The 25,541-nt window shown below is 31.7% G+C and overlaps 5 protein-coding genes across 8 annotated transcripts; 2 read left to right on the forward strand and 3 right to left on the reverse strand.

The window, feature by feature from the left end:
• Positions 1-1,075: 1,075 nt before the first annotated feature.
• Positions 1,076-7,662, reverse strand: EMB2279 (pentatricopeptide (PPR) repeat-containing protein). Its single transcript, XM_016332478.3, has 9 exons — positions 6,163-7,662; positions 4,881-5,072; positions 4,454-4,535; positions 4,158-4,349; positions 3,386-3,499; positions 2,979-3,069; positions 2,739-2,896; positions 1,692-2,123; positions 1,076-1,512 (listed from the first exon to the last, which is right to left on the reverse strand). The coding sequence occupies exons 1-9, from the start codon at positions 7,272-7,274 to the stop codon at positions 1,123-1,125; spliced, it is 2,763 nt and encodes a 920-aa protein (XP_016187964.1). The 5' UTR covers positions 7,275-7,662; the 3' UTR covers positions 1,076-1,122.
• Positions 7,663-8,471: 809 nt separating this feature from the next.
• On the forward strand, positions 8,472-13,055 carry NOA1 (P-loop containing nucleoside triphosphate hydrolases superfamily protein). Of its 3 annotated transcripts, XM_016332480.3 has the most exons (12): positions 8,474-9,116; positions 9,687-9,773; positions 9,896-9,975; positions 10,205-10,286; positions 10,740-10,760; positions 11,016-11,061; positions 11,441-11,559; positions 11,663-11,776; positions 11,859-11,966; positions 12,051-12,140; positions 12,249-12,358; positions 12,549-13,055. In XM_016332480.3, the coding sequence occupies exons 1-12, from the start codon at positions 8,571-8,573 to the stop codon at positions 12,796-12,798; spliced, it is 1,653 nt and encodes a 550-aa protein (XP_016187966.1). In that variant the 5' UTR covers positions 8,474-8,570; the 3' UTR covers positions 12,799-13,055. The 3 variants fall into 3 exon arrangements, with proteins under 3 accessions (XP_088364322.1, XP_016187966.1, XP_016187967.1); XM_088508196.1 differs by lacking the exon at positions 10,740-10,760 and having other exon boundaries at positions 8,472-9,116; positions 10,205-10,298; XM_016332481.3 differs by lacking the exon at positions 10,740-10,760.
• A 3,661-nt stretch (positions 13,056-16,716) lies between these two features.
• TIP5;1 (tonoplast intrinsic protein 5;1) lies at positions 16,717-17,808 on the forward strand. Its single transcript, XM_016332482.3, has 3 exons — positions 16,717-16,906; positions 17,053-17,303; positions 17,434-17,808. Exons 1-3 carry the CDS (start codon positions 16,717-16,719, stop codon positions 17,806-17,808), a joined length of 816 nt encoding a protein of 271 aa, XP_016187968.2.
• An 89-nt stretch (positions 17,809-17,897) lies between these two features.
• Positions 17,898-18,657, reverse strand: LOC107629646 (dirigent protein 21). Its single transcript, XM_016332483.3, has one exon. It carries the CDS (start codon positions 18,620-18,622, stop codon positions 18,062-18,064), a length of 561 nt encoding a protein of 186 aa, XP_016187969.1. The 5' UTR covers positions 18,623-18,657; the 3' UTR covers positions 17,898-18,061.
• A 443-nt stretch (positions 18,658-19,100) lies between these two features.
• LOC107629647 (polygalacturonase QRT2) lies at positions 19,101-22,852 on the reverse strand. 2 transcript variants are annotated; one of them, XR_015907407.1, is made up of 9 exons: positions 22,313-22,690; positions 22,079-22,204; positions 21,799-21,966; positions 21,682-21,702; positions 21,387-21,594; positions 21,059-21,140; positions 20,830-20,938; positions 20,522-20,610; positions 19,493-19,624 (listed from the first exon to the last, which is right to left on the reverse strand). XR_015907407.1 is itself a non-coding variant. In XM_088508977.1 (8 exons), exons 1-8 carry the CDS (start codon positions 22,583-22,585, stop codon positions 19,250-19,252), a joined length of 1,362 nt encoding a protein of 453 aa, XP_088365103.1. In that variant the 5' UTR covers positions 22,586-22,852; the 3' UTR covers positions 19,101-19,249. The 2 variants fall into 2 exon arrangements, 1 of the variants encoding a protein (XP_088365103.1); XM_088508977.1 differs by lacking the exon at positions 20,522-20,610 and having other exon boundaries at positions 19,101-19,624; positions 22,313-22,852.
• Positions 22,853-25,541: the final 2,689 nt, after the last annotated feature.

Genomic DNA, 25,541 nt, shown 5'->3' on the forward strand with positions numbered 1-25,541 from the left:
AAAACTTTGATTAATATAATAATATATAATTAGATACTTGTATAAATTTCTTTTATGCCAAACAAACAATGCGTACAAATTAGGTATATAAAAAAATAATTCTAGGGTTTTGTCTGTCGAATGAATCCAAGACAATGAAAAAGCCATCATTAATCTTTCAAGAATGAGCATTGTTCAATGAATATTATACCACCACTTGTGGAACGGTTTTGAGACAACAATTTCATAGCCATCATCATCATCATCATATATATATAGTGAAACCAATCCACCACTAACAATCATATTACATCTACACAAAAAAAAAAAAAAAAGCTATTAGATTAGTTTTTGCATATAAAACACATATTAATTAAAATATAAAATATACATTAAAAATAAATAAAGTAAAATATACTTATACATAAATATAAAATGATTAATTTTTTTTATGTATATATAGTTTTTTTTTTGCACCACTAATGTTATATACTTATATATGCTTGAATACCCACCATTAGTCATGAATGAATCTCTTGTACCATGCATCTTTCTTGGATTTTCTGAATTCAATGAATTAAGGTTGTTCTTTATCCGAATCAAAATCCGTAGACTTAAACCAATGCTTACAAGGGAAGAAGGTTCTAGAAGAAATAGGAATAACATAATGGCAAGAGAACAAATTTCCAGGACCAGAATAATGCAAAGCTGAAGCTGAAGCGGCTCAATTTCCATTCATTTCAAGTCCAACAATAACTCTCATCTGATCTCACTTTTGTTAAGTGTTCTTCAAAGTTCAAATCAACATAAACTATTTTTTATTTTTGGACGGTCCGAATTTATTTTTGTATTTATTTGTACCATTTTCTATTCATTATTTCAATTGGCTTATGAACCATTCTAGACTGAATTCGGGTGCTTATCATTTTTTATGCAACTCGCGCGCTCAAAGAGTGTCACTAAAATGTTCAAATAGCTCAATTATTAATGAAACACACGTAAGTTTCTATTTGATTTTGGTTTATTTGTGGCACGTATTTATTGATTACCTAGCACTGCTACAGTGCTACATGCCATCTACTTAGCACAACATCGATTTAACAATGAACATAAGGCTTGCGTTACATTTTGGCTCAGCATATATTACAATGGACGGGAGACAAGTTCACCCTCTCCTACTACTGTTTTCATTGAATTGTGATCAGTGTCCAAAAACATTTCTCTGCATGATTGTAATAAATGTACAAGTGCTGGATTAGGCATGCTATTATTGGAAACTATGTTGTTAGTCTCATCCATTAGTCTAACAAGTGTGCCCTTCTGAAACCTTTTAGAATTTTCTTTGAATAGATTCAACCACCAAGACTTGTAAAATGGCTCCAAGTCTTTCTGGGCTATATTGGTGATACATGAAAGAGCACCAAGATAGTCATCTTTTTCGAGTTTGGCACAGAACCTTTCTTTGACCATAGAAGCTGGCGGAACGCGATCTGTATCATCCAAGTGCTTCCATGTTATCTCCAAAGGCTTTTCCTGCAAACAAAACAAGGTTTTATAACTTCTTGACATTATATGAGACTATGAGAGTGATATAATATTCATGTTTACTCCTACTTTATCTACCAAGCATATTTCCTAAAAGGATGATTCTCTTACTGCATAATGATAAAAGGATCATCCATAAATAACTATTAAGAAAAGAGGAAGGTCACCTTTCCAGCTCTGGAGGCCTCCAATACCATTCGAAGATGACGTTTTGGATTGAAGTAGAAACCATGGTATAGCATCCTTTGATAGATATCTTGAAAATCATCCCATCTCTTCTCTGCAGCACATGCATCTAACATGATGTTGAATGTGTAGATATCTGGTATCACCAGCATTTTGTAATCGGTATTGTTCCTCAGACGATCTGTGTTTTCTAACATCTGCTCGAACATCTCTTTAGCTTCTCGAAACATTCCATTTTCAAGGTAACCTTTCAGCATTATGTTACAAGTAACCAGATTCGGGGAACAGATTTTCTTCATTTTCTCAAAAATATAGGCCCCGTCTTGAATGTTTCTGGAATCCAGACTTGCTTGCATCAAGCCAGTGTAGGTCACTACTAGTGGTTTATTTGCAACCTTGCATATCTTGTCTATCTGTCAAAACATGAAAAAGATCATTGCTATTTGAACCAAAAGAATTTCTTCAACACAAATTAAACACACAGGAATAGATGCAGAAGTTCATGTATGCCCAACACTGAATTCTTGGTTCTTGGAGCACGTAAAAAAATATAAACCTTGGATTTCAACCTATTAGAGTCAACTGATAAGTTTGTTATACAAATTGCATTCAAACCTTCCGGAAGTCCTTATGTAGTTTTCTTTTCGGGATATGACAGCTCCTTCATGGAACATTTTCACAATTGAATTAAAATGTAATATCATTGTAGTTAATTAGTGTTATGGGGTTACAAGGGTAATGATCCAATTGAAGAATAGCTATTAAATTGCATCTATTGTATTTAACATTGCCACTGTAAGCACCAACTGGCTGTGCCACTATGTATAAGGAAACCATGTGCTCTAAGAGAATTTTGGGTGCCAATGCGATTCCTGCTTGCAGTTGGACCTTTGTTCTTTTGGAAATTAATAAGCAAGGATTTTTGGTAAATATTGTATTTTTTGAACTTATGTTGCTCTACTGTATTAACAATCTTAACATCATCTGCACATTAAAGCACTTAAATGTTTCAAAGAAAATGACACCACCTGCATCAGTGCCTCGCGACTCCTTCCAGCTGCACAGAGGCATCGAGCTAGATCATAATAAAGAGAAGCGGAACCTACAATTCCACGTTTTTCCATTTCTTGGACAGCCAACACAGTCTCATCAGTTTTTCCCTCTTTCCAAAGTGCATTCACAAGAACTGCATTTAACAGGAAGGTCAAGACTCAAAGATCATAATTAAATTAAGTGATTGACATGGATATGCAAATAAACAGGAATACCTCTATATGTCAATGAATTGGGAATACAAGACTTCTGAAGTTTTCTAAAAAACTCATGAACCAAATTGTACTTTCCACAAGCAAACATCACCTGTTCAAGCATAACAAATTCATTAATTATGATTATCTACTTTCAAGCCAAGATTCATACATGCAACTGCAATTTTAGTTTTTTCACGAGACAATCCAACTCAACCAGGACTGGGGGACCTTCACATCAATCTTCTAAAGAATTCAAATATAATGGACTGCTATTACATTTTATTTGAAGCAAAAAATTGAATCATTTATATCTTTCTCTTTGTACTCTGTCTCTAATCATAGGACCCTGGGTTTTAGCAATGCACATGAGATTATGCAACTGTAACTACAAATGATTAAATAAACTGACAAGTGACAACTATTACCTCCATGACTAGGCCATAAGTTGTAGCAGTAGGTTGTAGACCTTTGTCCTTTAACTGCTGCAAAACCCAAAAAGCCCCTTCCCATTGTTCCCTCTTAATGCAAGCATTAAGGATCTGAGTGCCCACAATAACATAAGTTACAAAATAAAAAGAAAAACTATCATACAGTACTTTACATTTGCAATTTGCCATATGGAACATTAATGTAAAATGATTATCAAACAAGTGCTCGGTACAGTGCAAGAAATGTACTCATGAGAAAACCATTTTTATACAAAGTGTGAATGGATTTACAATCATGATGCCATTTATCATAATCATCCCATTCAAGAAAGCAACTGATCTCCTATTCAGCCTTGAATAGTGAAATCCATTCAGGAAAACATTCATAAGGAGACAGTGAATCACCAAAAACATAATGTGGCAACCAAGAAGGCAGGGGAAAAAAGGGCCACATTTGTAGGGGGAGAATGATGAACAAAGATAACATATTGTACAATAGTTGTCATCAAGACCAATAAAGAACTACCTGCATAAACATAGGTCCCAAAATTAAATGAATTTTCTTTCTTCACCTATAGAAGTTATCTTATCACAAGAAGTAAATTTAACCATAGGCATATTCATGGAGATGGACTTTAATTATCACATTCAGAAGATGAACCATTAGACCCAACAGCCATCCGTTTCAGGTCCAAAGAATCAAAGATATGGAGTAGAACAACTATATCTAAACCTCATAACATGAAGTTCCTCTTTAAAAATCACTCACTGCATTATAGACTACAAGATCTGGTTCCAGCCTTGGGTCCCATTTCTCAAGCGGCCCAGTTTTGAACTTCTTCTTTGGTGGTGCTCGCATAATATCAATTACGTCAAAGAGTTCTTTCATGTGTCCTGCTTGTCCAAGGGTAATAGCAATACTATGATAAGCTACTAAATCAGGATATGAGGACATTTGTTGCTGAAAGAAATAGAGTGTGTTAGTAAATTTTTCCATACTCCCATATTGTATTAAGGAACACATTGCACCACAAAGGAACATGCTACATGGATTACATGCATTACCTGCATTTCATGAAATACATTTAATGCCTCTACAGGTCTCCTTGACTTTCCTAGTGCATCAAGAGCAGCAGTGTATATATGCCTAATGTCAAAAAACAACACATTAAAGGATACTTGTAGGAGAAACAAGAGGAGGAGGAGGAGAGAAAGAGAAAGAGAAAAAGAGGGGGGCGGGAGAGGCTATTGGCTAGCCAGAGACAGAACTTTATATGTTAACAATTTCTTGTGTGCGTGTGTGTGTGTGTACACAAGTACCAGTGTAATTGATCCAACATCACTTAATAACATTTATAGGATATGTACTTTGGGACTCTGCCACTTGATTGAAAGTATGTATAGACAAAGCATGCACATAATTTTCCATATTAATCAATGGTCACCCTGTTTACCATAGTCCATAGACCACTCAACAAAATCATTTAAGTACCTTAGTTTATGGGATTTGAAGCGTTCACGCTTTTGAAGCCATTCAATGACCTGTATCACTCGCCGCCAGTTTCCTAATTTTCCCAAGATTATGATAACCCTTGTTATAGAATAGTCATTAAACTTAATCTTTGCACTTCTCATCATCTTAGAAAACATCCATTCAGCCAAATTGATATCTGCACCATTTAACCTGTTCAAGAAAATGGTCGAGAAAGCAAGAAAGAAACATATTCACAAGACTGTATAAAGAAGTCTTCAAATCACACAAAGATAATAGTCTATGGACCATAAATTTAAGTGACCAGGAAGGAAAGAAAAAGTTCAATCTCCTAGAGAAGGTAACACTTCCTCATAAAATATGTTATATTTATTAAATTCAATCACACCAATCAATATAAATATTAAAGGAACTTAAGAAGAACAGAGCAATCTTTATACACCAATAAAGGGCACTAAGAGGCCATCTCTATTACTAATTTAATATCAAGTGCTCATTGCTCCATAAATTCTGAGCAGCTCTTCAAATTGCTGCATGAAATATACAACTCCTTTCACATTCTTTTTAGCATATAAAAAAATGTAAGGTTTACAAATCACACTTCTCTCACAAAAAGGGAAAAAAATGAAAGCACTTGACCAAAGCCACCAGCCATTCCCCAAAAGGGCTATTCAGCTATAGATATCATGGGATTTGAGTCGCTCTCCGTGCTTGTCAGTTATCGGAAGGGAAAAAAAAAAAGAAAAAGAAAAGGAAAAAAGAGTATATGTAATAACCATACTCTACCTTACAACCAGCTGCAAACTAGCAAAATTTTCCAAAACAAAGTTATGAATTATAAATCCTATATTACAATTAATCAATGCATTCAATACAAACTTAACTTCAAGATTAATCGTACACCTGAGGCAAAGAACTAACCCTATTCTTCCTACACTTTCTTGCAGTGCACTGATTAAACTCCAACTTAAAAATAAAGCGCCAAAAGTTCAATGTGTCAAAGCTCACTTAAAAATAAAAATATAAATTATTAAATGAATATGGAGAATAGCACTTTCATCCGGAGCTTGAATATCAATTATCAAGTTCTGCAATCTTAGGAATTGTAAACCCTTTGTCATAGTGGTTCAACTTTTCCTAAGGCAACACTCACCTAAAACGTCTTGTTCAAAACTTACGAAAAAATTCTCTATGAAAAAATTACCAAATACTGAGATCATGAGCATATGATTTTGTCCAGTTTAGATATCCATAAGCAAAAAAGAAGGAATGTGCTACATACAATTTGGCTAGGTTTTGGATTCTCTCCTCCATTGCCTTGTGTGAAAACTGCTGCTTGCCGGTAATCTTGTCGGATTCCTCAATGCTCCTAAATGCAGCTCGATCCAATTCCAAGTCATCGGAATCATAATCTTTATCAAAATAACGCTTACTGCCTCGATTCACTTTCGCATTTTCCCGCCCATTTCTGTTTATGAAACTCTCAACTCCATTATGCCTTCTCTCAATCCCTCTGTCCATAACTTCATAACCAGCAACAATTTTGTCTCCACCAAGAGCTTTACCCTGTGTTCTATAATCACTTTGTCTGGTACTAGCTACCTTTTCTCCAGATATCTTTGACGAATATAACTCATGAGTGACTCCTTTCTCTATACTACTCCCACGGCTACTATTTAAATTAGACTTAGCTATGTTATTGTTTATCCTTCCACTTCTACTTTTTCCTCGATTATTACTCATATTGTATTCATCAGATTCCTGTCCTAAACTAAAACTCTGGCTATTATGTTTCAACCACCTATCATCTCTAACATTTTCAACAAGATTGCTTCCTTTCCCATCATAATCCTTTCTAAACCCTTTAATTGGTGATCTTCGGACCTTACTTCTGGTATAGCCTTCTCTAGAACCTTCAAACCCATCATCATCATCATCATCATCACTCTCTTCAACACTTTGAAATATCTTATCTCTTCCTCTTCCTCCTTCCATCCTTGGTTTCCTAGACATACCTTTTTCCCTCTCCTTATGTTTTTGAGTAGTAGCAGCAGCTGCACTAGTACCACCATGCTCCTTACCCCTAAAAGGTCTAGCTCTAGCAGATTCCATAACCTTCAAATACTCATCGAAAGACGGCTTAAATTCCAAGTCACTAACCAAACCAAAAATACTGCCGTCGCTGCCGCCTCCACCACCACCGTTGAGTGAAGCACTAACTGGCTCAAAATTGAGCTTTCGGACATGAAAGGCATGAAACCTACTCGAAAAACTCGAGTTTAATGCATTTCCAAAGAAGAAGGTTCTAGAAGAAATAGGAACAGCATAAGGGGAAGAGAACGAATTTCCAGCATAATGTAAAGCTGAAGCTGAAGCAGCATAATTCCCATTCATTTCAAGTCCAACAATAACTCTCACCTGACCTCAGTTTTGTTACGTGTTCCTCAAATCAACATAAATAATAAACGAAGGTGGACAACGCAGTCGGTGAAGGCTGCGGTGTCTGCGACGAGTTGGAAGCGGCGAGGGGAAAGCCGGCGCAATTTTGAGCTGTTGAAGCACGCTGAAAATGGCGACGCAGCGTCAGAGCCAGAAGGTGGTGGTGCAAAGGCAGACAGAAGGCGACGCAGAGGAGGATGGGAAGGTGGAGACGAGGCGGCAGAGGAGGTTGGTTGGCACTAGAGGAAAAAGAGACAGAAGCTGAGAGAGGGGAGGAGAAGGAGGGGAGAAGAGACGAGACGAGAAGGATGAGAACGAGAGATAAGAAAGTCAGGGTAAAATTGAAAATATCGCGAGGATAAAATTGTTAAAACTTAAAGAATCATGTAAAGAAGGGTAAAATTATTATTTCTATTCCCTAAATTTTTAAATAGGTTGAATATTATTTTTAAGTTACATCTGATACCAAAAGTTAATGAAACGGATGATGTAAACTTTAATAATATTATTAATTAAATTATATCTTTTTATTATGGTATATTAAAAAAGTAATTAATTTTTTTATAATATTTTGTTTTAAGATTTTTAGTATAAAATTCTAAATTCTGGTAATTAATTATTAATATTTTAAATTAAAGGACTAAAAATATTTATATTTGTAATCGCATGTGATCAATTTTATTTATCTATTAAAATCGAACACTATTATTTTTTAAATATATGTTAATTATTTGTGTCAAATATAATAGTAAAATAATGTTAAATTTGTTTAAAAAATTTTGAAATTAAAACAAAATATTTAAAATATTTTAAAGATTAAATTAAAATTTGATACAAATATTAAAGATCAAAAAAATATTTTATTAAAAAAATTTAACTATTAAATTAATTATTTATCTATAAAATATTTTTTATATAAATTAATTATTATATTTTTTTATATATGTATATTTTTTTCAATGAATTTTTTTGTTTACAGTAGTTTCTAATTTTGAAAAAAAAAATATACAAGATAGATATGTATATAAAAGTGATAGTTATATAATATTAATCAAATTTTTATATTAAAAATTAAATATTAAATTAATTTTATAATATTAGACCATAATATCCATTCGTCACCAAAAAGACCATAATATCCATTCAATTCATGTGATCAAGTCGTTTTTTAACTTCCAGTTAAAATGAAAAAAGGATACATGTTTTCAACTCACAGCTTGAAGCATTTCCCGGGAAGGGACTTGAGTATCAATGGCACTTAAAACCCTATCCACTTTTCTCACACCTCTCCCTCTCCAAAACCCCAAGTCCCGAACCCTCATCCTCTTCCAGTTCCCCAAATCGCGTTCCCTGAAAGCGCGTTTGTCCGCGGAACCCGATGGCACCGGCGCCGCCGCTCCCTCTCCGGGAGAGAGGTTCCTCGAACACCACCATGTGGCAGAGGCCGCGAAGCTCATCATCAAGGAGAACAAGAAGAATAGGAACAAGAAAAACAAAGAGAAGCCTCTGAAAGCTTCGAGGAATGTGGCCTCTTGCTACGGTTGCGGCGCGCCCTTGCAAACTTCCGACGAAGAAGCACCTGGATATGTGAATCTGGAAACCTATGAACTGAAGAATAAGCACCGCCAGTTAAGAACGGTTCTCTGTGGACGGTGCCGGCTTCTGTCGCACGGGAAGATGATAACTGCCGTTGGTGGACACGGAGGATATAACGGTGGGAAATTGTTTGTTACGGCTGAAGAGCTCAGAGAGAAGCTCTCCCATTTGCGTCACGAGAAAGCTTTGGTTGTCAAATTGGTAAAACTATGCATTTTGAACATTTTTTCTTGCCTTTAATTTTTCGAAATTGGTAGAAGTTATGTTAAGAAGAGCAAAGAGAAAAGTTAAATTGAGAGATGTTAAGCTAATTATGTGCAGATTTCAGAATTAGGAATTTTAAGTCAGCATTATGTGTAGGTTCCAGTTTCTATAATCAAATTCAGAAACTATTTCTAATTATTATTAAGTAGAGGATCTTGAAATGTATGATTATAAGATAATTGAAGCATGAGTCAGAACCGAACCTTTTACATTGTGGTGAAATGCAATCCTTTTTCTTATAAATAGTTTTTGTTGTAGAAAGCATTTTCTATTAGTTTATGAATCTGTTCTTAGTGGATCTTTTGATGCAATAACTCTTCAAAGTAATATTTATATCTGTTTCATAGCGAGCACCAACTTATAGGCCTAGCATATAATGAAATATTATTACTTGAGAACATAATAAATTGTTGAATTGTGATAGCTGATCATTTAAAAGCTCTTGCTATACTTGTATGCATTTAAACTGTTGTACTCATATTACAAGTTATACTTGGAAACTTCTAGGTTGATATTGTTGACTTCAATGGCAGCTTTTTATCCCGTGTGCGTGATCTTGCTGGTGCTAATCCTATAATACTGGTGGTGACTAAGGTAATCCTACATGTGTAGCTTATAATTGTGTTTGGTTTTTTTCCCCTTCTCTAGTGGATATATGATAGGGTTGTTTATTTATGTATATGGTTGTCATATTTAACAATATGTTTACTTTATAGATTGATCTCCTTCCAAGAGATACTGATCTTAACTGTGTTGGGGATTGGATTGTAGAGGCCATTACAAGAAAGAAACTGAAGTAAGTTTCATATACAAACACTTTGTCTTTGTATTAAACTGATTACTTTTTCATTTGAATGTTATAATACACGAATTATTTAAAGGTTAAGAGTGAGAAAAAATTCGCATAAAGTTAATGTTATTGAGATGTAATGCGTCCAATTCTTATATTTTTTGTCCTGCAGAAACACTGGATAGTTTTATAAACTGTGCTGAATTAACTTATCATATGCTAATATTCTTTGCAGTGTTCTCAGTGTCCATCTGACCAGTTCAAAATCATTGGTTGGGATAACTGGAGTGATATCTGAAGTCCAGAAAGAGAAGAAGGTTCTATTCTCTGTCATGGCTTACCCTGATTTAATTTCTTAAGAAAGACCAAGAGATTCTTTTGGGGAACTTAATGATGCATTGCCATTTGCGTTTACATCTAAGATGTTGTCAACTCTGTTATCCATTTTTTTTTTGAACAAGAGAGCTCAACACAATAAGTGGAGCAAGAACAACAACAAGCAAATAGAAAAGTTAAAAAAGAAAAAAAAATCGCAAAGAAACTCAAACTATTTTTTGCGCTCGTCCTTCTTATAATGGACTCCTGATTTTGTACTCCTAATATTTATAAAGGACTTTGATCTGTATTGCCAAATTTTGAGTCACATCGATCACAATGTGATTACTGATTACTGTTTGAAATGTTTCCTGTAAACTTCACTTTACGTGTTATCATTTACAAATTCTTGTTTTACCCTCTGCTAAAATTATATTTTAATTTCATTTGTGCAGGGAAGAGATATATACATTCTGGTAAGTTTCACAATGGAAGTTTCGTATGCTTGACTGAGTTATTATTGAATTATGAGCTGATGATCCAGCATTGATGCATTTACCGAGTTTTCCATGGATTTTCTGAGTGTTATACCTTTGTATTTATGGCAAACAGTAGAAGGGTTCATATATTAAATTGTAATGATTCCTTATTTTTTTTATTCTTCTATCTTTGGTCATTAAGCTCCTAGTGGTTGAACCTAGAACAATATTGACTGGAACTTTATTTTACAGGGTTCGGCAAATGTTGGGAAATCTGCTTTCATCAATGCTTTACTGAGTAAGTCCGTTATATATCTATACTCCCTACTTATGAGGATTAAGCTTATTCATTAGCTGAAAGAAAAATTCGTTTGTTTATATGGGGAGTAGATTAGACACCAGAGTGTAGCCTTATGTGTATCGGTAGACAAAGACCAGGAAAGGCTATAGATAAAATCATTGTTAAAGACTTAATTTTAATGTATTATCTATGTATATAAATGGTTTATGATGGGATGCAACAGATGCAACAAGTCCCAGTAGGAAAAGGTATAGTTGTCGTCGTTATGATTGCTCTAAATTATCTCCATTTTTTCCTATCGTCTTTTTTCCAATTCCAGCTTTTTTAAGGTGCATGGATTCCATTCCTTGTTGATATTTTTAGTGTATTATGTCAGAAACAATGGCAATAAATGACCCAGTGGCTGCATCTGCACAAAAGTACAAACCAATACAATCTGCAGTTCCTGGAACTACATTAGGGCCAATTCCAATTAATGCTTTCCTAGGAGGAGGGGTATGCCATTCCGATTTTTATATTATGGGGATCAGTGGTTTAATCTTAGTCTTTTTATTAGTTAATTAATTAATTATTCTTATTTTTAAATTAACTCATGCAGAAGCTGTATGATACTCCGGGAGTTCATCTCCACCATAGGCAAACTGCAGTTGTTCATTCTGAAGATCTTCCCTCCCTTGCTCCTCAAAGCCGGCTTAGGGGCCAATCTTTCCCAGTATGTTATGTCCAGTTGAGAGATTGTTTTAAGACATTATACAGTTTAACTAATACTAACATCATCCTCGTGTTACTGCTAGAGTTTTCGAGTACGCTCAGACAGTGTGGAGGAAGGCAGTTCCAAAGTGAATGGCTTGAATGCATTTTCCATATTTTGGGGGGGTCTTGTCAGAATTGACGTCTTGAAGGTTTTAATATTATTATATCGCATCATAGCCCCATTTATTTATCTCCTTTTGCCTGTTCTAATAATGTCATCAGTCCATTTTCAGGTTCTCCCAGAAACAAGTTTGACATTTTATGGTCCGAATCGTCTACCAATTCATGTTGTACCCACAGAAGACGCAGATGAATTTTATCAGGTATTGAGTAATTTATTGCTGGTGCTTAAATTTGGCTTATGTCAACAAAATTTGAGATAAGGATCTTTCCACCTCAAACCTGAATGAGGGCTTTGTTTTATCTCTCAGAAAGAACTTGGAGTTCTGCTGACCCCTCCAAGTGGAAAAGAAAATGTCGAGAACTGGAGAGGACTTGATTCCCAGCGTAAATTGCAAATAAAATTTGAAGATGTGGCAAGGTATAACTCTGACTCACTTTTCTTTAACAAAACTAGCAACTCTTTTCACTTAAAAAGGGTTTAATTTGCCATTAGATCAAAGCTCATTCCAGTGTTTACTGTTGAGTCACTTAAGCCAAAGAATAAAATGCAAATACTTATTATGAAGATAATTGATAAAATGAATTGTCTTGTTTTGTTTTTGGAGCAGGCCAGCTTGTGATGTAGCTATATCAGGTCTAGGATGGTTTAGTGTTGATCCAATTAGTAGGTCATTTAAAATCTCAGAACCGAAACAAATAGAAACTGCTGGGGAATTGCTTTTGTCCGTTCACGTCCCCAAGCCTGTTGAAATTTTTGTGAGGTCACCATTACCGGTAGGCAAGGCTGGAGCAGAGTGGTACCATTATCGAGATTTAACAGAAAAAGAAGAGGCAATTAGACCAAAATGGTACTTTTGAATACCGCATACGGCATACCCACCCCCATGTTTCATGTGTTACTGCTATCATTATGAAATTATTATTCAAAGTTGTACAAAACTACAAATAATCAAATCATTCCAAAAGGAGGTAAATTTAAAGACTGCGACGAAATTGCAACATTTTCCTCATTCATGTGGAGAATCTGAAATGTTAAGATTATTTTCTAATTATTGTATAATTAGTATTTATGTATGAAATAATATTTTGAAATTATTTATTGTTAATTTTTCTAATATTAACATTATTCTATTAGAATTTATCATACAATAATTTCATAAACAAAAGAAATATATTTAGATTTTTAAAGTGTATTAAAATTCTTTCTTACAATAATCGAAGTATTATTTAAATAGTTAAAACACTACTATAATTTAATCCGAAATTTTAGTTAAGGCATAGATACTAAAATTTTTTCTGTTGTACTGTGTTCATGAAAGATGTGATTTGATGATTAAACCAGAAGAAATTTATCTAGTGCCTTTGCAACTAAAAAGAGACAACAAGTACTCGAATTTGACTAAACATAATTGACTACTTGACACCAAAATAAGAACTTAAGAAAATAAATAATAAATAAAAGACTTGAGTGATAATTTCATCTCAGAATTTTACATTACACAAATTGATCCCTAAAAATTAATCAATGAAATAGCCACCTTAAGTTTATATATTTACATTAACTAGAAGTAAGTTTTGTTGTTAATTAATAATTGACATGTGGGACTACTACTATATATCATTAGCAATTTTGAGTATATATTCTTTGAAATTTTTTATTTGCTCGGCACATAAATTTAGATCAATTTCTGCTAAATTATTTAATTTTTAACAAAAAATATGGGTGAAAAACCTTAATAAGCCAAGTCAAGAATCATGTAACGTAAATACGCCAAAGCGAAAATCGTTTCAGCAATAAGCCAAATCATATTTTTATATAATTCGAACCATGCTGGTTCGAATTCTATTTTTACATAATTCGAACCAACTTGGTTCGAATTATACACAAACACATGCATACACATAATTCGAACCAGCTTGGTTCGAATTACACACAAACACACGCACACACTAATTCGAACCAACTTGGTTCGAATTACATACGGTAATTCATGGTATAATTCGAATTATGTTGTTAAAAAATTAATAATTTATTAAAAAAAATTTATTAAAAAAATTAATAATTTAAAAATTAAAAAAATATATATTTTTATTTCATACGTTAAAAAAAGCTAACAAAATATTTAATTACGAGACTTCTTTAAAATATTAATGAGCTATCAATTCGAATTCCATACAATAATTTTCTGTCCATTTTTAATAGTTCATGAATATTTTTTAATAAATTTTTTTAAATTATAGTACAAAAAATATTTTATCCTATGCAAAACAATTTAAAAAAATGGCTTAAAAAATGTTAGGAGTACTATAAAAATTTGTAATGTTATAATAACTTAGGTAAATACATGCATGTACTCAAATTTTAAATAAAATATTCTACATAGTCAATAATAATTTAGAAATGAAAGAAAATATTTTATTCCATACAAAATAATTAAAAAATATATTTTATTCTATACAAAATAATTTTAAAAAATTGCTTAAAAGATGTTATGAGTATTATAAAAGTTTGTAATATTCGAGTGATTTAGGTAAATACATGATAAAAATATTTTTTCTTTAATTTCTAAATTATTAGTGACTATGTGGAGTATTTCTTTAATGTCCTAAGTCATTAGGATATTACAAATTTTTATAGTACTTCTAACATTTTTTAAGCCATTTTTAAAATTATTTTGCATAGAATAAAATATTTTTTTGTGGTATAATTTAAATAAATTTATTAAAAAATATTCATGAGCTATCAAGAATGGGCAGAAGAGTATTGTATAAAATTCGAATTGCTCACCATATCATTTGAATCAGAGTAATTCGAACTTCACTATGCGTCTCACCATATAATTTAAATAATTTTATTAAAAAATTATCATGAATATTTTTTAATAAATTTATTTAAATTATACCATAAAAAAATATTTTATTCTATGCAAAATAATTTTAAAAATGGCTTAAAAGATGTTAGAAGTACTATAAAAATTTGTAATGTCCTAATGACTTAAGACATTAAAGAAATACTACACATAGTCACTACTAATTTAGAAATTAAAGAAAAAATATTTTTATCATGTATTTACCTAAATCACTGGAATATTACAAACTTTTATAGTACTCATAACATCTTTTAAGCCATTTTTTAAAATTATTTTGTATAGAATAAAATATATTTTTTAATTATTTTGTATGGAATAAAATATTTTCTTTCATTTCTAAATTATTATTGACTATGTAGAGTATTTTATTTAAAATTTGACATGCATGTATTTACCTAAGTTATTATAACATTACAAATTTTTATAGTACTCCTAACATTTTTTAAGCCATTTTTTTTAAATTGTTTTGCATAGGATAAAATATTTTTTGTACTATATTTAAAAAAATTTATTAAAAAAATTTATTAAAAAATATTCATGAACTATTAAAAATGGACAGAAAAGTATTGTATGGAATTCGAATTGATAGCTCATTAATATTTTAAAGAAGTCTCGTAATTAAATATTTTGTTAGCTTTTTTTAACGTATGAAATAAAAATATATATTTTTTAATTTTTTAATTATTAATTTTTTTAATAAATTTTTTTAAATAAATTATTAATTTTTTAACAGCATAATTCGAATTATACCATGAATTACTGTGTGTAATTCGAACCAAGCTGGTTCGAATTAGTGTGTGCGTGTGTTTGTGTGTAATTCGAACCAAGCTGGTTCGAATTATGTGTGTGCATGTGTTTGTGTGTAATTCGAACCAAGCTGGTTCGAATTACGTGTATGCATGTGTTTGTGTATAATTCGAACCAAGCTGGTTCGAATTATGTAAAAATGGAATTCGAACCAGCATGGTTCGAATTATATAGAAATATGATTTGGCTTATTGCTGAAACGATTTTCGCTTTGGCGTATTTACGTTACATGATTCTTGACTTGGCTTATTAAGGTTTTTTACCCAAAAAATATCTTTGTTTATAATACAATTTGCAATAAGAGTCAAAATCAAAATAGACTTATGCATATTAAATTAATTACAATATACTAACAAATTAGAAGTGTTGACTCGTTTATTAATCTAATTTTTGTATTAAATAAATGTGAATAATAGAAATAAATACGAGATTAGTTAATTAAGAATTTAAGATGGTAAATACTTTATTTTTAATAATAAATCTTGTATTCTAGCCTAAAATAAATTATGCACTGAATTCTTCTCAATTCCCTTGTATATTCACTTAAAAGAGTTTGGTTTTTCATTATATATTTATATCAGAGTTTGAATATAATTGTGATATCATTTTAATAAAATAGTTATTTTTACCAGACTATTATTTGTATAAGTACTATTTAAATAGTAAAAATCAAAGTGAAATTTAACCCAAAATTTTAGATTTAAGGTACATATCCTAAAATTTCTACATTAATGTATTGTGTATTGTATCATATAAGTGGAGATGTGATTGAATAATTATCTAGTGGTTTAAAATCGTATACTAAAAAATAGTCGAATTTGCCCAAGAAGTAAAACATAGTTTACCACTCAAACCCAAGAGAAAACTTCAAATAAAATTAGAGAATACTAATTAAAAGAGCAGTTAAGAAATATGATAGAAAGTGTAGGAAGTAAAAGCAGACACAAAGGTTGGCGGTTATAGTTGGTTTTTGTTTCAAAATGCACATTCGAAACCCCCCTTCCCCCTTCTCACCTCTGTGGAAGCGTTGTGTATCTTCTCTTCAAAAGCCACGTCCCAACCACTTCTATTTATAAAAAGGGAACTTTGTTTTTCTTCAATGCGTTTTGCTTTGTCTGTCTTAGTGAGTTCCCTGTTCCGTTGCACTGCATTCTTATGCGCAATGGCTAACAATGTCACTAGCCGGTTCCATCAATCTCTCACTCGAAATGCTCTTCGCTCTTATCTCGCCGAGTTCATGTCCACTTTCTTCTTTGTTCTTGCCGTTGTTGGTTCTGGAATGTCCGCACGTGAGTAATTAATTACTTGTTCTTTTTCTTAAATGTTTAACACCATTTGTTTCACAATTATAGTTACACATACTCATTCGTTTTTCATTTTACATGTAACTTCTTGTTTTGGTTTAATTAATTGGTGTTTCACGAATTAATGGCAGGGAAATTGATGCCTGATGCAACACTGAATCCGGCTACCCTTGTTGTGGTTGCCATTGCAAACGCTTTCGCCTTGTCGTCAGTGTTGTACACCGCATGGGACATCTCCGGTGGACACGCCAACCCGGCGATTACGTTTGCAATGGCAATAGGAGGCCATGTTAGTGTACCAACCGCTCTCTTTTATTGGGTTGCCCAACTTATAGCCTCTGTTATGGCTTGCCTTGTCCTTAGGGTCATCCTTGTTGGAATGGTATATATGTTTCTCCTTTCATTTCATTTTCACATCTACTATACTTTAACGTAACAAATTTTAATAATAAGATATATTTAACTAAATTGATATTTAACATGGTATATACACGATAATTTTTTTTTTGTAGCATGTTCCGACATACACAATTGCTGAAGAAATGACAGGGTTTGGAGCATCGGTACTAGAAGGTTTCTTGACATTTGTATTGGTGTACACAGTTTATGCAGCAAGGGACCCAAGGCGTGGTCCATTGAGTGCTACAGGACCACTTGTAATTGGATTTATAGCCGGTGCAAATGTGTTAGCCGCAGGTCCCTTCTCTGGAGGCTCAATGAACCCAGCATGTGCTTTCGGCTCTGCCGCCATTGGTGGCAGTTTCAGGAACCAAGCAGTGTATTGGGTTGGTCCCTTGCTTGGTGCTGCCGTCGCTGGCCTTCTCTATGACAATGTAGTGTTCCCAGTAACCGCAACAACTGGAGTTTCTGATGGACTTACTGTGTGATTAAGTTCTTGTAATTTGTAAATATATAATGTTTTTATCATTATTGTGTGTGTTTAGAAGTGTCATACCAACTTCAATTCCTCATCCTATTAATCAAACTTGTTTATTATTATTAATTATTGATTTTGGAATGATCTCAACTTAATGTAAATACTATACTAAGTTCTTGATGCACGATTTTACACAGCAATCATATCTGTTCTTTTGTTCTCGTGATGAATGTAAAAGATTTACTGATGTGACATTACATAATTTATGGAAGAGAAACAGTAATGTTGTACTCAACCACAAAATGTTGTTCCGTTGAAATACTCCAGAGGCTCTTAGCAATAGCAAAACCAGAAGCAAAGCGAAAGAGACGAGTGCCTCCAACGATAGGCATTTCTCGAACGGTGTCCATAACAGGGTTCCGACCAAGCATGCTAAGAGTGCTGCCTTTGTATTCCCCTTCTTCGGAGAAAGCAAAGTTGATGAGCATAACCATTCCACGGTCGTGTATGGAAGCCAAACCGAACATCCCTTGAGCTCTTCCAACTTGCTTTGAACTCAGCTCTGGACCTTCGGTTAGTACATTGTCCATCATGAACGTGGTTCCGAGACTGTTGGGGGTGTTTGAAGGGTCAATGATTTGGACCACGGTGCGGTTCTCTCCTTCGAGGATGTCGTGGTAGTAGAAGTGCAGTGTCGTGAGTTTTTTCTCTGTTGGTTGGGAGGGTAACATTATGTGAGGTTGTTGTGATGATGATGAGAAGAGTGGTGCATGGATGAGACAGAAGAAGAGGAACAAGAATCTAAGAGTATGAGAATGAGACATTATTGGGTAGCTATTGCTAAATTTTGAAGTGAAGTAGTGATGATGAGCTTTTACACCATTTTTAATGTAAGGTTGGATTTGGGAAATGGATTATTTTGAATAAAATAATAGGAGCACGCTCTTCACGAGTTGGGAAATGGATTATTTTACACCATTTTTATTGACTTGTTTGTATTCCAACTAATAATTGTTATTGGCTGATACGCTATCTAACATGATTGAAACCATAATTGAAATTTAAACACTTATTATATATTAAATTATTTAATATATTTTAGTTGTTATTTTAATATAAATAATATTACGAACTATTTTTATATGAGTATTATTTTAACCATCTGATTTTGTATTTTAACTAGACTTCTCCATTTTACATTCTATATTGAAAATATTTTACTGAAACTAAGAGAGAATTAAGAAAAGCTAACTCCAAATTACATACTAATGTTCAAGTTAGTCTCTGTTGTTGCATAACTTATCACAAATTATTTGAACAATGTTGTTCATTTTTGTTTTCAAAGATGAGACAAGAGAAACAAAGCTTTAAGGGGCGCACAACACAAGCCACAACATAAAAGCCTTAATGAAACAAATTGCTAATAACTCTGAATACATTTACAGAATAACTTAAAATCTTCCTCCCCTTTGATTATTTCTCATTGGAGTGCATTGAGGGAAAAACTTTCCTCGGTTCACATATCTTACATTCTGACACGTGGCAACCGTGTCGCCATTGCCACCATCTTCTGCTTCTAATATCACATCCTCAAGGTAGATTTCTCTGCATGGCACTGTTCTGCTGCAATCAAATTTTATAGCCACTTCTGAAGCACTTGTTCCTCTGATGTTTTGGTAAAGCACATTGCTTAGTTGAACTCCTGACTTCTGCTCATGGCATGGCTTTTCTTGATCACAGTAGTTTTGATCTATGATTATGGGATTTGTCACATTTTGCATCACTATGTTCAAAAACTTTATGTTCCTTGCATAACCAGAACCTCCCTGCATTTGTTCAACATACAATGTATAAGCAATAGAGTAGGTTAGGAATTGGTTAACTGTATAAACTCCTCATAAAAAATGTTTGTGTCATGGAATCATTTTTCTTTTTTCGAGAAGAAGACACATAAATAATTATATTTTTATAATTTAATTTGATGCAATATCAGTATAAAATAATTTTATGCATATATTTAATTACGTAATACCATAGCAACAAAATTACTACTTTTTATATTAAGTACGTGAATAATTATTAAAAAAAACAAATATGATTAGACGTGTAAAACTTTTTACACTATTAATACATCAAAATTAAACACATATCTTTAATACGTCCCATCATGCATGTAAGAGTTTTTTTTTGTTTGTGTGAATTTTTCATAATTTTTTTAATACCCTTTTCAGTCCCTAACCATTTACTCGATGGACTTCCCACACCCTAAAAAATCTAAAAACCCAAATCGATCCCTATTTACTTTGATATATGTACGTTCCATCCCTTGTCTATTTTGAGTAAATGCCCTTTCTGATCTCTAACCAGGGACTGGAACGTACATATATATATTAAAGTAGATAGGGACCGATTTAGGTTTTTAGATTTTTTAGGGAGTGGAAAGTCCATCGAACAAATAATTAGGAACCATAAAGGACATTTACTCTTTTTTTAAAAAAAAATAAACGGATAAAAATATGCGTGAATGACGATTATATCTCTAATAGTTTATATATAATAATTGATTGCTCAATTAAAATATTTTACAAAAAATTGTGTTGACTTATTACATCTTATTTATTATTAAACGATCTAATAATAAAATGAATTATTATAAATTGACAAATATTTCTCAACAAATGTAGTCAAGAAGACTAGGACCAACTAAATGTAGATTTATCAACCTTGGGTGCACTTTTTCCTTTCTTCAATGTTCCAATTCATGTTATATCATTGGTCAACTTCCCCCATGTTTGTCTTATCTAATTTGCGCCTAAAAATTTGGCAACTTTAGTAAAAAATTCAACCATTTTATATCTTAAGAGACCATTATTGAACTTAGGCAAATCCAGAAATTTTAATAAATCAATGTGGATAAGTTGAACCACCACTCTTAACAATTAGTCCATGTTCTTTCAACTGTTTCATGTGTTGTAGAGTGCCTAATTTAACTTTCCAAAAGGTTTCAAAATCTAAAGACCAAACTCTTTACCTGCCATGTCTTGATTCTAACTCCATTACTTGTTCCTGTTAAGGTGGCTCTGTTCACAACCACATTGGACACTACAGCTTCAGAGTTATCAGCTCCTAAGCTTCCAATGCTGCAAAAACATTGATTGCTTAAACTTATATAAATTACAAAAATAATGAAATAATAAAAAATATAAGTAGAATTTAATTATATTTGTAATATGGTATATCCATTATCATAGTCATAAAACCTGATTCCATGTCCTGGTCCACATGTGATATCTGTAGCTCTAACATTTTGAGATCCACTTACTATTGAAATACAATCATCACCTTCAAAAAAAAAAAAAGAGAAAAAAAAATTAGAAATTATTTATAAATCCCATTATTAATTTGACTTTTTATATCTTCAACAAAATTTATTTGGAGCAACATTATTTTTTGTACAACTAAATGTAAATTTTGTGCAACAGCTTCTGCAGAGAACAATTATCATAAGAATCTCATTAACAAAACTAAATAAATTTACAAACCATTGTTTTTTATGGCTTGATTAAATTTTGTTTATATATGTTGTACCTGTTCCAATGTCACTGTCGCTTATAACAATGTTTTGTGTTTCAGCAACATGAATTCCATCAGTGTTGGGACTATATCCTGGTGCTCTAACAAGAACATTGGAAACTATAACATTGAAGCAACTCTCAAATGCCACATGCATTTGTTGTGCATCTTTCAATCTCACATTTGCCACTCTCAAATTCTTGCATTGGTAAAATGTCACAGCCTATAATATAATAAATTCAAATTTCCCATTAATATTAAACTAAAAATTCAGCACCTAAGTTCCTATAGGTAAAGTTATGTAACTTACAGTTGGTGCATCTTTGCATGGCTGCCAATAAATTAAAAAACATTAAGGTCAGTATTCAAATTTACAGTTAAAAATAATGAAAATTGGAAGAGAAAAAAATTAAGTTGGAATTTATACAAGGTTATCATTAGTTTTGCATGAATTCTGCCACCATTTTTTGCCATTGCCATTGAAAGTGCCACCACCATCAACTCTGAAGTTGTTGACACTATCAAACACAATCCAATGTTTTCTATCATCTTCATATGCTGACATCTCTGGCCATGCCTTAATTGTTCCATATATCTAAGTAAAAGGAAAAAAAAGATAAGAATTTCAGTTACTTGAATTAACAAAATTCTAAGTAATAATAACAGCATTAATTGTATGAATATGAATATGTATGAAAATATCTCACCATGAATGCAGTGTTGGGTCTGCATGGACCTGAAAATCTTATTGGCTTAAGAGTGTAGGTCCTTCTTTCAGGCACCACAAGGGTGACCCCACTAGAACATGCTTCATTCCAAGCCTTTTCAAATGCCTACAAGTAAAAAAATCAAAAAATAAAAAATAAAAAATAAATAAAAAAATTAAATGTTACGAATTCTGTCGAATACTTTTATGTTCTTAAAACATATTTAATATGTACCCGACTGTCGTCACTTCCATCAGCTCTGGCTCCAAAGTCATTAACACTAATTGTTCCACTTGACCTTGAAAAATGAAGGTTTTTAGCTCTATTAGCTCTCATCATTAGGCCAAAGTGTTCATGTTTTCTCTTGATAAATCTCCCATCATGATGAACAATGTATGGTTCAACATTTGTGTGATGAAATGGTTCCTCTATATAATAGCTAAAACATAAGCCTAATGAAGCAAGGGTAATGTAAAGTGAGATAAATAGCCTTAGTAATAAAGACATTTTTAATTTTGCTTCTTCACTTTATATGAAAGAACATAAAATAAAGTGAAGAAGGAGATAATTTACAAAGTTATTATGATAGAGAGATTTATTGGGAGGTGATGACAAATGAGGAGGTAGTGCTTTTGGTATTTATAGAAACATTAGAGATATGATTTTTCATTGGAGTGGATTGTGAGTTAGGAAAAATTGCATTATTTAGAGAATGTTATTTCAATAAGTCTGATCTATTGAGGTATGGAGAGGGTTGATAATAGAAACTTAGACGAAATCCATTTAGTGGGATGGTAGGTATATCTTTGTTGTTGTTTTTTTTTTTTTTTTTTCTAATAGTTATTTATTGTTCTAAATCAAAGTGATGAAGAAAATACCAAATTTAAAGTATTAGGTTAGTTATTTTCTGGTACCTTACCTCATAAAAAATAATCAATCATGTGTTACAACTTAAAACCAATAAAAGCATTGCTTATTTAGGTACCACAGCATTAATTAATATTCTGTCTAGTTGAAATCAAATTTGAAGAGAAAAAAGAAAATTGTAATCACTAGTCAATAATCATTTGCAACAAAATTTCCCATGATGCATAATATAATTAGGTCAGCACTCAGCACATGCAGACATTCACTTCTTCAACGTTGATTTCCTCAATTTTGAAAATTGTGTATGAAATTGGTAGTTAGTTGTCCACTCAGAATAGGTTGAAAACTACTTTCCCTTAGAAATAACGAACAACCACCTCCTAATCCGTTTTTTTCTAAGGGATTTGACTTCTTATAAATAGAATAATTCCCTCTCTTTTTGTCACTTTTTTCCTTTAATTGATTTGTATGATTAAAATAATTAATCGTCTTCGTCTAAATTCACAAAGCCTAACTAGTTAATCAAAGTCATATGAATTGAATTAGCATAGTAGTATCCTTAATTAATCTTATTAGATATTCACTAAAATTAATCATTAATATAAAATATTTATTAAGATACAAAATATATTTTATTTTATCTTTTTATTTTCTATTGCATCTCTCAATCCGAAGAGACTAAAGACTAATTTGTCTCTGATCGGAACTTTATTTAAAGGTTTGTTGTTAGCCAATGAATTCCTACATGTACAAGGCAGAATTCAAACTTCTAATATTTACTTGAATGAACTAATAAACTAATCACTAAACTAATCCAACTTAATTAAATACAAAATATATTTTACACATAAATTAAACTACACATACAACATTTTGATATTTAATTTGCATGTGCTGAAAGGGTGAAAAAGAAAGCAAGAAGTTATAAACAAGTGTGACCGCAAAACTTGCCGTGATATACTACGAATATATATGGGTATGGGCCTTTATTGGTTGCTTCCAAATCAGTTGTGAGTTACATGAAATTATTACCTAATGACTTATTGGCAAAAATTAAGGTTCAGCAGTAAAATTTAATATTCCAGTAAAAGACCTTTACATAGACATTTAATAATATATTATCACATTAATAAAAGTATAAAAATGTTATATATTAATATATATTTTATATTTTAATATATATTATATATAAATGACTGATTTAGTAATTAATTTTTTATATATATGTAATATAATTGATAAAAAATAACTAATTTTTAGTTAACTACTTAAAAAATATTTAAACGTATAACTTTGATTGGATAATGTAAAGTAAAATTTTTTATATTATCAATGCATTAAAATTAATTTCTAAACAATATTACATATAATATTTTTTTATTTTTTATTATATTTTTACAAGAGATTAATAATATTTAATATTTAATTTATATAAATTAAAAAAAGTGTGTACTTTTATAAATAAAAATTATTATTATGTATCATATCATTCAATTTTAAAGAAAATGAATGTAATTTATCTTTAATTTATAAGCCCTTCGTTCACTGCAAAATAAAGCACCATTCTCCTTTTTCTTTTACTTCCTTTTCTTTTTGGGTTATTACTTATTATTAGACGTAATTAACGACCCTGAGAGGATGACATAAATAGTTAGTGAATTGCGTAATAATTAGTTGACAAGTATTTGTTATGTTTATACACCTGCCCTTTATATTAGTTCACAAGTTAGGTTGGTTTGGTTCCAAATTTGGTAAATAAGCAATCCAATTCAAAGTGAGGTTTACCCATAAGACTTAAGAGCACCCTGTAGCTCAATAAATTAATGGGGTTGTTTTATATATAATTGTAAGTGAACTAGGAAAACATGCAAACAGGTAGTGGTTAAGTTTTATAGGGAAATAAATAAATAATGTCTAAACTATATATTCATGCTTATGAGAGGAAATGTAATTCGTTAGTGCCTTAGTGGGGTTATATGGATATATATGTAGACTGCACAATTTGTTAGCGGATAAACCAAATAATGAAGAACAATCGGTGGTTCGGATAATTGATTTGGACAACTCAAAATATACAATATAAATTGTATTTTAGACCCTTTTTATTCTTTATTTCTAACAAATACAATTGATTGTTCTGGGATCTCTTGTAATATAAAAGGAAAATTATCATTTCTAACGTGACAATATATTATTGACTCATATTTAATCTATAAAATAACCATAATTTAACTTTTTTTTTTTAACTAGAATTAAAATCTCAACCAAAATACGTTTTATTAATAACTATCATATGTTATATTATGATAATTTTATTTTCTTTTGTAATTTGTAAAAAATTTAACTCAAATTATTAATTTAAATTTGTAACTATTTTAACTCTAATTCTAAAAGATTAATCTATACTTATGAGTTAAATATGAGTCAATAATATGCTGCCACATGGAAACTGCATTGTAATCCTTATCAATAGTGATAATCATTTTCAAGGGTATTGTTCGTTACCAATCTAACAAATAGAGCACAAAATATTTTTTTATTTTTTTATGGTGAAATTTAAATTTTATAAGATAAAATGTTATTATAATACCACACC

Source organism: Arachis ipaensis, chromosome B3, assembly GCF_059453495.1.
Source record: "Arachis ipaensis isolate K30076 ecotype BB chromosome B3, ASM5945349v1, whole genome shotgun sequence".
Classification (NCBI taxonomy): Eukaryota; Viridiplantae; Streptophyta; class Magnoliopsida; order Fabales; family Fabaceae; genus Arachis; species Arachis ipaensis.

Coding starts and splice junctions, on each gene's coding strand:
- EMB2279 (XM_016332478.3), bottom strand. CDS start 7,274: ATGAATGGGAATTATGCTGCTTCAGCTTCAGCTTTACATTATGCTGGA. Junction 4,350..4,453: donor ATGTATTTCATGAAATGCAG/GTAATGCATGTA, acceptor TATTTCTTTCAG/CAACAAATGTCCTCATATCC. Junction 3,070..3,385: donor CTTATGGCCTAGTCATGGAG/GTAATAGTTGTC, acceptor ATGCTTGAACAG/GTGATGTTTGCTTGTGGAAA.
- NOA1 (XM_016332480.3), top strand. CDS start 8,571: ATGGCACTTAAAACCCTATCCACTTTTCTCACACCTCTCCCTCTCCAA. Junction 9,976..10,204: donor ATTACAAGAAAGAAACTGAA/GTAAGTTTCATA, acceptor TATTCTTTGCAG/TGTTCTCAGTGTCCATCTGA. Junction 12,359..12,548: donor AAATTTGAAGATGTGGCAAG/GTATAACTCTGA, acceptor TTTTTGGAGCAG/GCCAGCTTGTGATGTAGCTA.
- LOC107629646 (XM_016332483.3), bottom strand. CDS start 18,622: ATGTCTCATTCTCATACTCTTAGATTCTTGTTCCTCTTCTTCTGTCTC.
- LOC107629647 (XM_088508977.1), bottom strand. CDS start 22,585: ATGTCTTTATTACTAAGGCTATTTATCTCACTTTACATTACCCTTGCT. Junction 21,967..22,078: donor GACCCAACACTGCATTCATG/GTGAGATATTTT, acceptor CCTTTTACTTAG/ATATATGGAACAATTAAGGC. Junction 21,595..21,681: donor CATGCAAAGATGCACCAACT/GTAAGTTACATA, acceptor ATTATATTATAG/GCTGTGACATTTTACCAATG.